Genomic DNA, 17,996 nt, shown 5'->3' on the forward strand with positions numbered 1-17,996 from the left:
CATTTTAAAATGAGATTTGTCTGTCCATCTCAAAGCATGAATCCACCTTTCGTCTCCATACATGCATATATTTAATTAAATTTAAAAACAAGTGTCAATTATGAGAATCTACAAAACAAGTTGCAAGTGATCAAAGGGGTGTTATGGCCCTTAAATGTTTTTTTACATTTTCATGTTCTTCACACTTTATCGTCACTTATAAAAATCATGATTAATACATGCAAAAAAACATTGCCTCGAATATGTCAACTGATGTATACTTTTTTATTTAAAACTTGGCCTTTTGTATTCATAAAAGTAATAATTTCAGCATGTCGTTGGATTTAAAGGCTGTCGTTGGATTATCTTTGGTGGATAATGTAGACTATTTCGTGATGTTGCGTTGATTTTCGCGCGGTTTATGCAACGTTTCTTTATGTCGTTCTGCACACACGCCAACTCACCATAATTTTTTTCGAGGCCCCGTTTAGGGTAACTTCGTTTATTACCCTCGTTACAGGTATAATAGGTGTTGGAAAATATCACAGTGATATAGTGACCCGGAACAGTTATAACTGTTTCCGGAAGATAACTCAAGAACGCTTGAGCCTAGGATCATGAACGTTGAAAGAAAAATTAATCATGATCAGCAAATGAACCCTATTGATTTTGAGGTCAGTAGTCCAAAGGTCAAGGACACAGTGACCCAGATCAGTAAAACCGTTTCCAGAAGATGATGATAACTTGAGAGCACTTGGACCTAGAATCGCGAAACTTAATTGGAAGATTGACCATTTCAAGCAAATAATCCCTATTAATTTTGAGGTCAAAATATTAAAGGTTAAGGTCACAGTGACCTGGAACAGGTAAACTGTGTCCGGACGCTAACTTGAGAATGCTTGGGCCTAGATTCACGAAACTTACCAAATAGATTTATCATGACTAGCAACTGACCCGTATTGATTTTAGGTCAAAAGGTCAAAGGTCAAGGTCACATTGACAAAGAAAAGTAGAACTTTTGTGCACAGTAATCAAATAGTTTCTGTTCCTTGTGGAATTACTGAATGCATAAAGGGGACATTTCGTGTTCTACGAGCTTTTGTTCAGTTGGTGTTTAGAAATTGAAATGAATTATTTAGTTTATTCAAGGGCAATGGTTACTCAACTTGGTATCAACCATTTGTATATATCCCCTTTAAAAGCTTTTTCAGAGTAATGCGGAATTTGTTATGATCTACTCTGATATACAGTTTGTACTCGACAGTGGCCAGGGTAAGGAAGCTATCCAGCTGGCTTACGAAAGGTCGGTGGTTCTACCTAGGTACCCGCTCGTGATGAAATAATGCACGGAGGGGCACCTGGGATCTTCCTCCACCATCAAAGCTTGAAAGTCGCCATATGACCTATGACAGTGACAGAGCGTATATAATGTATGCAAATTTGACAGGTTAAAAATTCTGTATCTGACGTAATAGATTACACTTGGTACAACGCTCTTTTGAAATTCTACTAGGAAAATTTACGCTCTAAGAAAATGTTTTCAAACCCGCCTTAGTTTCCTTTTTGCTGCTGGTTTATGTATAGTTCAGTGTACACAAGATATAATGTGTATTACCTAAAACATATACATACATGAGCCATGTCTCAAGTGAAGGAACACTTAGATTTGGTAAGTCACTTTTGACTGAGCAACTGACCTCGAAAGCTTTTGTCATTACTAGCTGGCCAATGACACTCCGTGACCTTAGAAACAACCTCTGACGTTAAAATTATTCTTAAGTTTCCTAATTGAGGCGACTCTGCCTTTACGCCTCCGCGGATTACATATAACTAAACCCTAGGATGGAAAAATGGCGTTGATGAAACATGCCAAACATCGGTTAACTTACGTCATTATTTTCAAATGCATAGTCAATATTTGAAAACAAACTCCATTGCAACCTTCCCATTGTGCGCAGCAAATTACGCATCGAAGGCCTCAGAAATCTAGGAAAGATTACATTAATGCGTTGATTAAGACCAGATTTTCAAAAATCGACCGAAAATTGTGTACGCAGTGAGATCGTTACTGAGGCCATTCCATTTTTTCCTTAATGTTTGGCCGTAAAGTACCATACCTTTATTTTTTTATATAGCATTTTTTTTTTTTTTGGAAATGTGTTTTTCTGTTATTATGTTGGGGATCTGGGTTGTAGAAAACAGGGTGGTGGTCCATCATTCATAAGGGGTCAAAGTCACACGCCGATTGCCTGTGATGTAAATGAAGAGAAAAAAATGCTGGAAAATCATGGTTTCTTTTGCAAATGACTGTCTGCGGATTTGTACAAAAAGTAGGCTGGACCGCTTCACTTTGTAAAAATACACTATTCATTCTGACAGATGTGAGGAGTAAAGTAGTAGGTCAACAGGTCACTTCAAAGTGATTTCTGTGTTTCTCTCGGATAGATTTCTAAAGAGAAGGTTTTTGCATTTGTCTTCAGAACATTGTGTCAAAGCCTTGCATTGATATATTTGTATGTAACCTTATGGGAAATTAATTGTACTTTGGGGCCAGACTCGTGTACGATTTTTCACGTGGATATGGACTGAGTTTATATCGGGTTAATGTGTACAGCAAGTGTTAACCTTATTGCCGTATTAACTGAAATGAAAGTTGTAATGGATTTACTTTGTTGTTGGATTTAACAACTAATGTTAGCGTAAATACTGCGGAAAAGCGCACTTGACATTTTTAGGCTGTAGAAAAAAAGTTCTTTTACAAAATTGTGTTTTGTATTTCAGTGCAGAAATTAAAGCCCCCTTGGTGCAAAATGTAACGCCCCAGGGACGCATAAACGGAATGTCAGTAAGGTAGTATGGTCTTGTCCTTGCGTCCAGTCCTAGGGTTCCACACACTAATGACTATGGTGGCTGATTTCTGCCATTTCGTGTGTTCGTGTCGGCGAGGCGAAATGTCGAAGTAACGAAAACACGAAAGGTCGAAATAATGCATTTTTGTTCGTGTCGTCGGGTCGAAATGTCGAAGACACGAGAACACGAAAGGTCGAAAACTGCTTATTTGTCGTGTGTTCGCCTTTCGGCTTTCAAGGCGAATACATGAAGTAACGAAACATTGAAGGTGAAATTACAAAATTTCAGAAGCGAACACACGAACTTTTGTATAATTACTTTTCGTGTCGGCGGGTATCAAAACTTCGTGTTGTCGCCCTTCTTTTTTCGTGTCTTCGTGTATTCGCCTCGAAAGTCGAAAACACGACAAATAAGCAGTTTTCGACCTTTCGACCTTTCGACCATTCGTTACTTCGACCCGCCGACACGAACACACGACAAATGTGCAATTTTGTCCTTTCGTGTATTCGCCTTCCGGTAGGCATGCGCATAACAATTACACATATGCTGCTTAAATGAATATGCTATCTGAATGACGTGTTTTACAATTAATAAAATAATATTTGTCCAAAACGAAAGATAATGATTTATATTCCATAAAAGATGTCATTGGGTAGATCTATTTTATCACTAGTATTAAATTTGTACATACATAAAGCTTCTATCAGTCTTATGGGGCATATCATTACGCCGACTTGAACTTTGAATGCTATCTAGATAATGTGTTTTACCATTTATTCAAAAGATCTTCTCAATGTACGATAGAAAATGTTTCATATGCAATGAAACTTGTCAAGTATTTCAGTTCTGGCATTAAATTCATATATACACTACGCCCCATTTCGCGCCATTATAGTGTATTCATGCAAACCCTACACGAAAAATTTGTCGTGTGTTCGTGTCGGCCGGTCGAAGAATTGAAAGATAGAAATCAGCTCAATTTTCGTGTGTTCGCCTTTCGCCTTCCGAAAGATTGAAGGCGAAATAACGAAGTTTTAAAACCCGCCGACACAAAAAGTGATTAATACAAAAGTTCGTGTGTTCGCCTCTGAAATTTCGTTATTTCGCCTTCAATGTTTCGTTACTTCGTGTATTCGCCTCGAAAGGCGAAAGGCGAACACACGAAAAATAACCATCATTTCGACATTTCGCCTCGCCGACACGAACACACGAAATGGCAGAAATTAGCCACCATAGATGACCAATACTAGTATTTAAAATAGACATTGCACTCAAATTTTTACAAGACCATTGTTTATTATATGGATGTGCCCTAGGAGGCACTTTTACTATGCTTTAACTTGTTCACATTTAACGCTAGGGAAACTTAGCATGTTAAATTAAATAACGACATCAAAGAGATAATGCGCCATTTCTAAACATTCCTTTTCTTCAGCCTTCACTTTGCCCTTTAAAATGTATTTTTAATCGCAAAGCAATTGTGAGAATAATAAAAGTGTTACTAACGGACTTCGAAACATTGTGCATTTAAACTTAAACATAGAAAAAAATACTCCCACTTATTTTTGGAACATTCGCTATTGAATTATCGTGAAAATCGCAAAAATCCGCTCGGAACGATATTCATCTTTTGAATACGTTGACATGTCTTTAAGTATACCATTATTTCATGCAATAAAACATTTACTTACAGGGAGTGTCATCTGAAATATATTTTTTTCAGCTAAAATACTTTCAAATTATGAATTCAAAATAGAAGCTATTTTCTTAACCAAAATCACCCTCTACAATGCCTGCAAAGAAAACAATAAGTTTTACCTTATTTTTGTATCCGAGAATATTCGACTGCTAGTTGACAGTATGCAGTGTATAAGACGAATAATTGCATGCCGCTATCACTTATCCTTATCGCAATATAATTCGGTTTCGATGTCAGTGATGTCTTTGTACTTCTGATAATGAAACAGTTCGTTATCTAGGTAATGTTATTCAGTACTACTCCCACATGATAATTTAAACGACAACATATTTATATTATTAGCTCGACTATTCGAAGAATAGTCTCGCTATTCTACTCACCCTGGCGTCAACCTCACTGAGTCAAGTGCCATAACTCTGTTATGTATTTTGGGCAAATTATGCCCCCTGTTGGACTTAGAAAATTCTGGTTAAGTTTTACATGCAAGTTACTATCTCCAAAACTAATGCAGATATTGAATTGAAACTTCACATGTGTCCTCGGGGTTATAAAATTCATGATGTTTGTTAATGTGGAATGCATTATCTTTGTATACGTATTTGTTTGCATTTTTGCAATTTATTCTGTAAAGCACTTTTGAACGTGTACAAGTGCATGAAAAGAGTGCTATATAAATGTGATATAATAATAATAATAATAAAACTAGTTGATTGCATCAAGTCTCATAACTATGACCTGCCTTTTAGCTAAATTATGCCCCCTTTGAACTTAGAAAATCCTGGTTAAGTTGTGCGTGCAAGTACATACAGCTATTACTTAAAGGCATATAGATCTATAGAATTTCATCTTTATTACAGCGCTATGTGATTTCACATATTCTCATGAGAGATCATCTGTCCTTCTATCCTTATGAGAGATATAGTTTAAATCAAATACCGGTAACAAAAAAAAAAAAAAGAAGAAAAAAGCAAGAGTCGATACTTTAACATTTTTGTTCAAACAGTGTAAGTATGACCATTTAAGCAATTTAGCTTGGGGTGATGAAACGAGAATCTATTGCTATTATGTCGGCGTCGGATGTAGAGACCAAGTAAGCTATTCTCAAAAAGCCCAATACCTAATATGGTTATTTTTACAATTAAGTTATTGTCAATGATGATACTTAATAGAAATCGTGTACATTACATGAGTGCTGTTGTAATTTCCGCATACTACTTGTATTTTCGGAGGTGATATTGTAAATAAGAATCAGTCGGAATATGTTACTTTCATCAGAAAAATCATTAAATTCAGGTTCAAAAGCTTCAGCTGTAATTCGTGGCTTATTAATAAATTTATGTTCGCTATTGTCAGCAAGTTAATATCTCAGAAAATAAAAAATCACCTGTCAACTTCTTATAAATATAACTTTGTACATGAACTTCTTAATATCTCCGCAATCATGATTTAGGAAAAGTGATATCATTCCCGTTTCCGTACTAAGACACATTTTCTTCTGTTTATTCTAAATTCTGTTTGCGACGGATAGATCGATAGTATGTTTTACCATCATAACTTCGTAAGTATGACTCTTGCTAGCATTTTGATAAAATAGTTCGGCTCTCTGTTTTACTTTCAACGTTGGAGTGCAACTTCCGAATTGCTTCTCTTGTAAAACCATTTTCCCGCATTTTTTACAAATGTATGGTAACTAGTGTTCCTAAGCATATCGTCTTCCCTCTAGGAAGTCTGCCCGTTGCATCAAATCCGAATCAAATTTCATTTTCGTTTTATTATATTACTTCAAAATTATTTTTAGTTTATACAATACACAACCTTTTACCATCCATTTCCCTTTACTTCGCTATACCAATCCTTTCTACTACAACCAAAAAAGAACTATTATATAATAAAACATTTGTTGACTTTTGAGTCATTATTTACCGAAGTGATGAAGTAATGTAATCTGCCAAATTCATGTCGCGGAGAAAATTTTGCGACAAATTTCTGTACTTATGTTGTGGCCGATCCAATAAGTCTGTAAAGGAGTAGTGTCACTTAATAAACAAAAATCATTATACAGCTTGAGTAAAAGGCTACAAAAATTCTATTTTTATAATATTGTGTACATGTACTACATTTCAAGCACCGTATACTAACTAAATTAAAACAACTGCCTTCTGTTGACTCTATTTCCTCAACTAGCCAAGCTATTTCTTTTTAAAACAGGCTACAGTCTGACATCAGTGACACAAGACTGTCAGTTTCGGAAATGTACTAATTGCATAAACAATAGTAGACACTCCAGGATTAATGTACATAGACGTTAAACAGGGCAACGTTTACTTGAAGTGCTGCGTGCAGTAGAGCTCTGCCCAGAGCCGCGTGCTATCTTATTGATTTTTAGTTCGACCAATCGAATGACAAATGATGAAACATTCACTGTTGATCTACTTCGAGTTTTATTTGGCGAAGAGGTTTTTGACCAATGTACTATTGTTTTTACAAACGCAAGGCGCCTTAAAACAGAAGGAGAGTTTACGCAATTTTGGAAGCAATCTGAAACGTTAGTTAAGCTTGTCGAAAAATGTGGCGGTCGGATAACTAGAATAGAAAACGAAAGCTCGGTTGACCTAGGCGACAACGGATATATAAATGATATAACTGATAGGATAGAAACAATCTCAGAGGGAGGAAGAAAAACAAATCGTTATAAATGGATAGAAGAACATAAAACGGCGATAAGGGAACATATTGAGACATACAATGGTAGTAATAATTTACAGGAAGAGCTGTCTGCATTAGTACAAAGTCTTGGCAAAGTTCTTAGTCCCAAACGTTTGGCGGGTTGTACAGGTAGGCGGTACGCATCTCACAGGTTGGACCTGCAGTTGAAATGATTGCATCTTCAGATGATGCCACGGAAACAGCGGTTGTAAATGGTGTTTCTGCCGTTCGAAGTGCAATAGTAACCAAAACATCATCGTTAGCTAGTAAGTTGAAATTCTGGTAGGATTCAAAGGAAACATGTGAAACATTCCTGATCATCGAGAACACTTAAAGTAACATTTTTGTGCATACATTTGAATTCTTTCCTACATGTATATCTTTGTTTTACACTTTGTCTTCTTTAACAAGCTGTAGATATTTTTTATTTTTGTGTTATATAATTATATCGAACTTAAATGATTTACAACATACATGCAAGGACTCCAGAAACGGAAAAATTGTATCCAAGAAGAGTTTCGTCATACATATAATAAAATTATGTATGGAATAATATATAATGCATAATGAATAAATGCATCAACGTGGTATTATTGCTAAATAAAGCATGACTATCCTCATGTAGCTCGTACTTGGATTAATTTTATTTAGATATTAATATAGAAATTATCACCGTGCGTAGGAATACCGAACAGCCTTTTATCGTTTCTCTGTTAAAGGATAAATAAACTGTTATAAGCTGATTTTTACGTTGCAAAATGCCACAACAGTTGACGTTGACATACTTTAAAACGTTGATGTGGTGGTGTCAAACGTAGAATCTTTGTATCGCAGCCGGTACAGTACCATTTTGGCGACTCTTCCATTCCGAATTAACTGGATTGTTTGTGATGTTGTCGCATTATAGCGTTTCAATAAAAGATTTGAGAAACGCCTACTTTTGAGACGAATAAAGTCAATACTGATTTTAATGAATGGACCTTTGATTTTAGTTAATAAAACTCGAAATATGTTGAAAGAAATGGTTGTTCATTAGTTTGTAATCGTCATTAACATGAAATAACACTTTGTTTTTAGCCGCACTGTGAATTCTGTATACATGCGAATTACAGCACGATCTACACGTACACAGTGACAAAGGACATGTTTCACGCTCCAAGTATTACAAAAGAAACCACCATATTGAATCAGATTTAATGATAAACATAATGTTTAAATACAGATTGCAAGAATGAAATAATTGCCATATAGGGATGATGCGTATTTAAAGTGAACTGGTCGTCCTATTCCTTATCGGCAAGTAACAGCTGGAGTTTACGTCACCAATAAAGTAATAGAATAAATAATGCAAAACGATACCTAACCGTTAAGAGTGTGTGGTCTTTGCAATTTATGGAGCTAGTGAGGGGCAAAAACATTGGTCAGGAAAATCTGCTTTTAACGAGCCTCTGATGGATGAGAATGAGTATCCGACACGGTCAACTTAACGAAGATTCTAACAAAAGACAACAGTACATATGTTCTTTACTCAGTTTAACCTAGTCATGATTCTGTCAAAGATTTGTCAAGTCTAGGAATCGTGTTTGATTTGGTCTAATAATGTTTTTGCTGTATTATAGTTCGTTCAATCAGAAGAAGTAATCATTTACCATGGCACTTTGTAAAGAAGTGGTCTGTCTTGTAATTTTAAACTTCTTTTAAATATATATTCTTGTTGGATATTACAAAATTGCACTATAACCAACCATATTCCCACTTTGTTTGCTAAAACTCTTTAGAATAGGTGTAAACTGCATTTTTAGTTTGCAATGTTTTAACCGGTTTCATGATGATGCAAATAGACAAAACAATACTTTTTTAACTTCCTCGCAAATTGCTTATATATACAGATACCTTTGAAACATTATCTCAGGGCAATTCTTTACATGGTATGTAGTAGTAAGTTTGCAATTATTTTCAAATTTGTTCTCATATTTTCAATAAATTACAAGAACATTTGAGATATGAATTCCAATATCGGTTTCGATAAAAAAAAATAATTGATAGATTAGACAGTACACTGATAAAATATTTAACCGGTCGCCTCATATGTAATAATATGCTTCAAAAGATTTAAGATATATCTATGGTACATCTTGAACTGCGTAATATACTAATAGAGATGTCACCTCCTGTAAGGTGATGAAATGATAATTGTTAACAAAGTAACACACCTTAGCAATGGGTCGCCCCAAAACAACAACAACAAAAGTAAATATAATTATTTTTGAAATTAAGCATATTTGTATATCTGCAATAATGCTTCTATAATATTTTCAAACAGTGTTGGTGGTAGCTTGATCAAATTCGGCCCGTGAAAAGAATACAAATAACCATAATTAAACCCTTCCAATAACTATACTTTCAATAAGAAATTTAAGATGTTGTAACTTTTTTGTTTTGAAAACAATAGCTACCCTGCCCACATCATTGACAAAGCATTTTGAAAGCATTATAATGTCAGCTGAAAAGGTCCTTGTCAGACTACTGGTGCCAATCTCTTATTGCCGAAATTGGTAAAATAATAAGAACAAGATAAATAATAATATCTTTACTGAAAGAGATTAAAACGTATTAAATATACTGACAATTACATACATCTTATTTTGATATAGTTTTCTGAAATAAAAAATAAACATACATGTTGTTGTTTGTTTATTATTTGGTCTACGACGCACAGACACATTTCAGGTAATATGGCAACTTTCATCTCCATGCGACCCTCCATGCATTATTTCGTCAGGGGCGGGCGCCTGGGTAGAACCATCGACTTTCGGTAAGCCAACTGGATGGCTTACTCTTATGAAGAATTCAGCGACCCGAGTGAAGCTCGGATCACATCGGTGCGGGGCCAGTGATTTTAAATTAGCGACCTTAACCACTCAGCTACGGCGGCCCTATAATCAATAATGAATCATCAACAACTCAAAAAAAGTAAGTCTATGTATACATTATCACCGTTTACTCATTATATGTCTTTACGTGAATTTGTACATAATTAGGAAATGCCATATAACCTAATGTCATTTCATTTATGGTTTTGAAAATAGTACTGATGTATGGTATTTGCGTTTATCTAGAAATGGTAACCAGTGACGTGTTTTATAAAGCTCACTGATAAAGATCTCTGAAAATTCGGTAGTTTCCTTTTAAATAAACCTAACTACCGATATATAATTTTGTTACCTTTGCCCCACATAGTACAGCAATAATCCATTATAGGCAATAACTAATTCTAAACAAATATTCATTAAGTGGCTCTATACCAAGTTTGTTTCAACTAATTCTTCAAGAAACAAGACAGTTTCCCTATATGTATAAAAGCCAATTAAAGGGGCAACTTAATAGATTTTATCAGAAACTGGTGGCCCAATTCAAACATAAAATCACATTTTCATGTTCTATGGTTGACCCTACAAAGAGTGTTCATGTTGACCAAATGACAAAAAAAAAGAGAAAGAAAACAATGGCCACCTTAGGGCGTCGTCACATTTACATTTAAGTACATAGTGGAAGCATCTTGTCAGAAACTGCTTAACCAATTATGAAATAATTCTACACAAATGTTTCTTGGACAACTCTTTATCAAGCACTTTCCTATTATTTCAATTCGCCAAATAACAGAGGTAAAAAATCTTCATACAAAATCACTTCCTACCAACAAAAAAAAAAACAGAAAAAAATCACTGCCAGGGGCAGGTCAAGGTTTCCTTACATAGCAAATCTTTAAAAAATATTCTACTCGGAATCTGCAATTCATTTTTTTAAATGACAGAAATGTTTCGTGTTATACCTGTTGATTATGAAACTCTGATGAGCGATATAGGGTCATAATAGCCCTCTTGTTACCGTTTGCCGTCTGTTTGAAAGAAATGAATTAAATATTAACGACATTTTCAAAAATCTATTTACCATAAAATCTATTTATGTAACTAGAATATGTCTGTAGGACACAGGGTGTGCACCCCACTGGTACATTTGTCAAAAATAAGCGGAAATAATTCAAGTGTTTGCAGTCTTAATGGGGTATAGCCTAAAAATATGAAAAGGATTCATTATTTTATACCATATACTTTTTGAGCTATGAGCATCAAAAACAAAAAAAAATCACTATTTTGGCTATTTTAAGGGCCATAACTCTGTAATAAACGCTAACATTCTCAAAAAGAATGCCAAGTGTGCAAGGTCACATTATGTTAAAGACCCAAGCAAGGTTTTATGAATTTACATTAAATACTTTTTGAATTAGGCACATAATTAGGTGAAAATGTGCATTTTTTACTATTTCAGGCAATAACTTTAAATATAAGTGGAAGAGCCAGCAAATATATAAGAGGTGTGCAAGTTTATATCATAATAAAGAGTCATGCAAGTTTTCATCCTTTTATATCACATACTTTTTGAGCTAGGTGCGTCACAAGATGAAAATATGCATTTTTGACTATTTCAGGAGCCATAACTCTGAAAATAGGGGGCGAAGGCAGATAAAAAAGGAGGTGCGCAAGTTCATACCATGATAAACACTCGTGCAAAGTTTAATTAATTTATATGTAATACGATTTGAGTTAGGCGCGTCACCAGGTGAAAATGTGCATTTTTGACTATTTCAGGGGCCATAACTCTGGATATAGGGAGCGGACCCAGATGAAAAATAAGAGGTGCGCAATTTCATATCATGATAAAGACTCATGCAGGGTTTAATGAATTTATATTAGATACTTTTTGAGCTAGGCGCGTCACCAGGTGAAAATATGCATTTTTGACTATTTCAGGGGCCATAACTCCGGATATAGAGAGCGGACCCAGATGAAAAATAGGAGGTGCGCAATTTCATATCATGATAAAGACTCATGCAAGGTTTAATAAATTTATATTAAATACTTCTTGAGCTAGGCGCGTCACCAGGTGAAAATGTGCATTTTTGACTATTTAAGGGGCCATTACTCTGAAATTAGGGGGCGGACCCAGATGAGAAATAGAAGATGCGCAAGTTCATATCATGATTAAGACTCATGAACGGTTTCATGAATCCATATCAAATACTTTTTGAGCTAGGCGCATCACAATGTAAAAATGTGCATTTTTGACTATTTCAGGGGCAATAGCTCTAAAATTAGGGGGCGAAGCCAGACGAGAAATAGGAGGTGCGCATGTTCATATCATGATAAAGACTCATGCAAGGTTTCATCAATTTATATCAAATACTTTTTGAGCAAGCCGCGTCACGAATTTCGGACGGACCCACAGACGCACGCACGGACAAGAGCAAATCTATATGCCCCCACCACTCATGGGGTGGGGGGTGGGCACAAAAATATATCACGCTACTAATAAATAATAATTTAAGACATTTGTACAATAATTTATTTTATGATTGAAGCGACTTTGCGAACGAAAATGCAAATAAAGACTACCGTGATAGCATCCACAGACAAAACTTGAAAAAATATTCATCTACGTTACCTTAAAATAATGATACTGGGGACAAGGTGGAGTCATACGTCCGCGCACTCGAGCAGAAATTAAAAGTAATTAAATTGAAATCACAAATATTATGTACACGGCCGTGTAAGACAGATGTGTAAATTGTTTTACAATTCCTTTTAAAGTGAACCTAAGCTCTACGTCACTTGCACGTGGTCAAACTTCATTCAACACAAAAATTATGTCGTATGATAATCCGATATTATATGTATTTCAGTAAAAACATATGAAAACGATTACTTCCACAATTGTGAGAAGCGTTGTTGAGTATTTCATTACAAACAGAGCAAAAATAAGAATTACCAAAACCTGACTTTGGTTGCAACATTCCATGCTGTCTTTAAGACAGCACCACCTACAGCAGCGCCGTTATTCATCACAGCAGCCCCAACTCTAGACGCGGCCGCTGCATTAGCAGCTGATGCAGCTGTGCTGGCAACAGCGCCACCTATCGCAACGGCGCCATTCATCATACTTGCACCCAGACCTGCTGCGGCTGCGGCGTTAGCTGCCCCTGCTGCCCCAGCTAAGTATCCTGCTCCCATAGCCCCGCCTCCAATTAAAATACCACCATACAACATTATTTTCCACGTCTTCCTGTCAAGTTTCTTTCCTAATCGTTGAACCATTTCGGACACTTCCTCGTGAATATCGCCTTTGCCATTGTAGCTTTTTGAATGTTCTTCAATAACTTGCCTGTGAATGCTCAATTCTGGGTAGCTATAAACCTTTTTTCCGTTATCAGTCATTTCTTCAATCATCTGAAGAATACTTTCTGCGTCTTCATTTTCGCTGTAAAAATCATTCTTGTTCTCTATCTTAGCAACACGGTTTCCACAAAGTTTTATTAGGTCCACAAACTCCTTATTTTTCGTCCAAAATTGCTTTAATTCCTCGTCTGATTGAAACAGTTCCCCGTTCGTGAAAACAACAATAGCATGTTTAAATATTTCTTCTCCAAAAATAATTCGTAGCATATCTATAGTAAACCGTTCGTCGATCGTCATGCGATTTTTAGCGCTAAAAATTAACAAGAAAGCATGCGGGTTTTTGCAGATTTCAACTGAATGGTGTATTTCAAGTGCTCTCTTGCTTACAGGTTTTCCTGTATCCAGCAGACCGGGTGTATCTACAACTGTGTATCTTATGGTATAAGAAGCGTTTGTGCCAGACTGCATCTCACACATTTCTGTGACAGCGTTTGGGCTCATTTCGTGGGTGAATGCGACTTTTCCTAATAAGGAATTTCCTGTTGAGCTTTTCCCATTGCCAGTTTTCCCGACCAATATTATTCGCCTTTCGCTTTGATTCATTTGATTTAGCCTCTAAATGAAATGTAGAAAAATATTATTATGTATGCGTACACATGGATTATTTTTGTTTTTATACATAGATACTGTATAACTTAGATATAACAATAATTTGAATACCTCTTAAAACATTGAATGAAACTGAATCTATACTACAGATATGAAAGTAAACTTTGTTACCTGTTTACGGTACATGTTTATTGTTTAAACGTCTTAAATGTCCAAAATTAAATGAAAACAAAATCTGAGACATACTAACATGTTGATAAAGATATCATTTTCCGAAAACAGAAATGATAAGTTGATGTCAAAGATACCGAGGCTTACCATCCGTGACTATACACGTATCAGTTTGTATCAGTGTAATGTATAAAACACACTTGACGCAGATACTGATCATTTAGGATAAAGTGTAAACGAAGTAGATTGATATAATATGTTATTTCAAATTTACCCATGTTTTTCAAATATAATTGTATTCTAAAGACATAATTTAAAGGGGATGATACATGAATTTACAAACATTGTAATATTCTTGGTCATTGCAATTATACTCTTGTTTTCTTAAGATGAGTTGCGATTTCTTACTGGTATTGAATTTCAACAAGCGTCTTCTATGTCAGGAATAAGAACATTTTCAATTTTATCACAGTTTATGATGTATATTTACATGTAAAATTTAAATCTGTAGATTTATCATGTAAGTTTCATCAGACGTTTTTATATTGAATAGTGATTAACTACAAGTACACGTATAATACATGTATTAAAACAGGAATGTAAAAATTACTCACTTGAGCCGCCATTTTAAACGTTTACCCTGTGTATTTTGAGAAGATAATGTTAACTTTTGTCGTATGTATTGTGAAATTATATACTTGTACACAAGTACACTAGAATATCAATATATCCGGATGTTACAAAGCGAAATAATTATACGTTTTTAGGTACTAAATATGAAATACTAGTAAGGCAGTGCCTCAATCGGGAATCGTTACAGTCCATAACTTGCCCAGAAATATACGTTTGTATCCATTTAAATGTAGATTTTGGAATAAAAACAATACTGCACATATTTGTACTGATGTGCAAGACGTTGCGGTTCGGATAAGTTATGTGGACGCTTAATACGCACAAAGAAAACGCGTATTCTTAAAAAAAATCCGAAGTCAGACGCTCTGCGCACGTGCCGGAAGACCACATTTTTTAATTTCATTGTATATCTCATTCGGTATATATCGCATGTTACCGTAGAGGGATCGATCCCGTTTCGCGACGAAAATCGGTAGGATCGTTTTCCTATTAGTATATGTTACATTTGTATTGAAGTAAGTTCTTTTTCAGAAACTTTTTATGTAAAAAATTTGTATGGATAATATTCAATTAGTTTAATAACCCATGATAGTTCGTACTGATTTTTATTCACTCCCTTGTATTATATTATATTACTTCTTTTCCTTAAATTTTAGCTGTGTACCATATCAATATTTCCGAGAAGGGCGTTTTATTTTTTTCACATTTTTACAAACTTTAAAAATGATCGTGATACGGTGGGGTTGGGTTGGGGGTAGGGGTAGGGGTAGGGACAAGAAAGTGTGTAAATGACCAGCAGCTTACAATGAAATTTATTTTACTATCCAACTGGTTTTGCTGCAACAGTGATATCTTTACCAAACGTATGCGTGTATGTCACCAAATGACGTCAATAATGCCGACGTAAGTCCTAGAACCGTCATTGCATACTCCCGCAGTCCGCCGATACGAACTGACGACCTGCTTCAGGATGACGTGTCAGATGACGTGCCGCAGTCCGCCGATACGAATTGACCACCTGCTGCAGGATGACGTGTCAAATTACTGCAGCGAATATATTATCGTAGTTGGGTGGCAAAATATGACATGCTACCTCATATGTCGTACTGCATTATAATATGACAGTGCTGTACAAAATTAAGTTTCACTGGATGGATCTGCACGAAGTAACAGTTTCAAAATATGAGGGTTCTTTATAGGAGAAAACGTTTTATCTACAGGGTTTCCTATTTTTCAAGTTCAGTACGGTGTCTGGTACGAACTTATGATTAACATAGTTTCCCTTAACTAAGTAAGCTGTTTTGAATAAATACATGAATGTTTTCACCTTATATCTTAGTCTGAGAAGATGAAACACGAGCAGTTGTCAAACTGCCAATAGTTGAAACTTACAATTTCATAGTTAATGGTAAAAACGAACTTTTTTGTTGCTCATTGTTTCTCACGTTAAAAAATGTGATCTTGACTCAAGTTTGCAAGTGTTTTTTTTCTGTGTGAGAAGGTACACAAGCTATGCTTCTAAAACACATACTTGCGATATAATGTATAAGATCCATTTTGTTTTAATTTCATACAAGAAAATACATATAACAATAGCGAGACAAGGGAGACAAATCTTGCCGCCTTAATGCGGTCTCTTGTATGGCTTATGTTACCAGGCATTGTTATATTCCATAAATGTGTACCATAAGGTTTTATGATAAAAAGGTAATACGTAAAAGTCTAATATGGTGGAGTTGGTGCCGTTAAAGTGGATGTTAACGTGATAAAATTTAGATTTAATCTCTAAACTCTAATCTATTCGGGTCCCTTTCATTATTATGATAGCATTTTGCATTGGCATATATCATATAGTTCATGTTTATTTTTTTCAAAGCTATTCGCATGCGCAACGACTGCTGCTGTCCTCTGATACGAATTGACGACCTGTTGCAGTATGGCATGCCAAACGACTGCCGCTTTCCTCTGATACGAATCGACGACCTGCTGCAGTATGACTTGTCAAACTACTGCCGCTGTCCTTTGATACGAATTGACGACCTGCTGCAGTATGACGTGCCAAACGACTGCCGCTGTCCTCTGATACGAATCGACGACCTGCTGCAGTATGACTTGTCAAACTACTGCAGCAGTCCACTGATATGAATTGACGACCTGCTGCAGTATGACGTGCCAAACGACTGCCGCTGCCCTCTGATATAAATTGACGACCTGCTGCATTATGACGTGCCAAACGATTGCTCCTCTGATACGAATTCTTGCATAAAAACTACTTTTTTTCACTGGATCCGGCCATGTAAAAACGGGAGAAAAATCGTGTGCAAACAAGACAATTCACGTGCTGTTAATACATGATTTTTATTTTTGAAATGCTTTGCCAGGGACGTATGTATGAATTTCTGCGCAGACTGATATTTGGCATTTGCATCTTGTTTCTTCCATAATAACCCCTTCTTGTAGCATTATAGATACAATGTAATTCATAGTATGTTTAGCTGTATCAGTTTCCAACCCCAAACGTACCACCCCCATCAATGTACGCACTAGCATCTCTTAGAGTTTACTCCCTTTACAAAGCGTCTGTTCAGTTATTGTAAATAACTGTGAATAAATAAGTATCGCGTGTAACTTGTGCTATTTCCCGTTTTTAGTTATTATATTAATAGTTTTTGGTAGTATCAGTCGGTTTGTGTTTACCTGATTTTTCGCAGAATTCATATAATAAACATCGAAACCTAGTCACTAGCTTCGTACTCATCCGTACTCTGTTTGTTCGTACTCAAAATAATTCGAATGTAAAGTTGTTATTCTTAAAATAATTGTGTTCCTGTTTATTAAATTTTTAAGTTATATGCAAAATTATGTGTAATGTAACGTTCGTAATAACTAAAAATAAAAATAAGATGTTCAAAAACCTTCAAATCACGCTTTTAGTAGTGTTGTTGTTATGTGTGCCCCGGTTATGGATATTTTAAACATGTTTACCGTTTCCAAGAACAACAAGAATGGTAAATAAAAATGGTACCGGAATCGTCAAGTCATCACATATGAAAACAATGCATTTAGTCGTCGTATAATGTTTTTTAAGCAAGAATAGCGACAATACACGTTTGTTT

General features: G+C 35.5%; 1 protein-coding gene across 1 annotated transcript in view; it reads right to left on the reverse strand.

Annotated features, from left to right (window-relative positions):
• The window catches only part of LOC128545984 (uncharacterized), a 43,171-nt gene extending 28,821 nt beyond the window's left edge, over window positions 1–14,350 (reverse strand). Inside the window, exons 1-3 of the mRNA XM_053527710.1 lie at window positions 14,248–14,350; window positions 13,061–14,082; window positions 7,346–7,547 (exon numbers count right to left, since the gene is read on the reverse strand). Of these exons, the coding sequence (XP_053383685.1) occupies window positions 7,346–7,547; window positions 13,061–14,082; window positions 14,248–14,262 (1,239 nt within the window). The 5' untranslated portion in view covers window positions 14,263–14,350. The remainder of the gene's footprint in view (window positions 1–7,345; window positions 7,548–13,060; window positions 14,083–14,247) is intronic.
• Window positions 14,351–17,996: the final 3,646 nt, after the last annotated feature.

This window comes from Mercenaria mercenaria, chromosome 17 (assembly GCF_021730395.1).
Source record: "Mercenaria mercenaria strain notata chromosome 17, MADL_Memer_1, whole genome shotgun sequence".
Classification (NCBI taxonomy): Eukaryota; Metazoa; Mollusca; class Bivalvia; order Venerida; family Veneridae; genus Mercenaria; species Mercenaria mercenaria.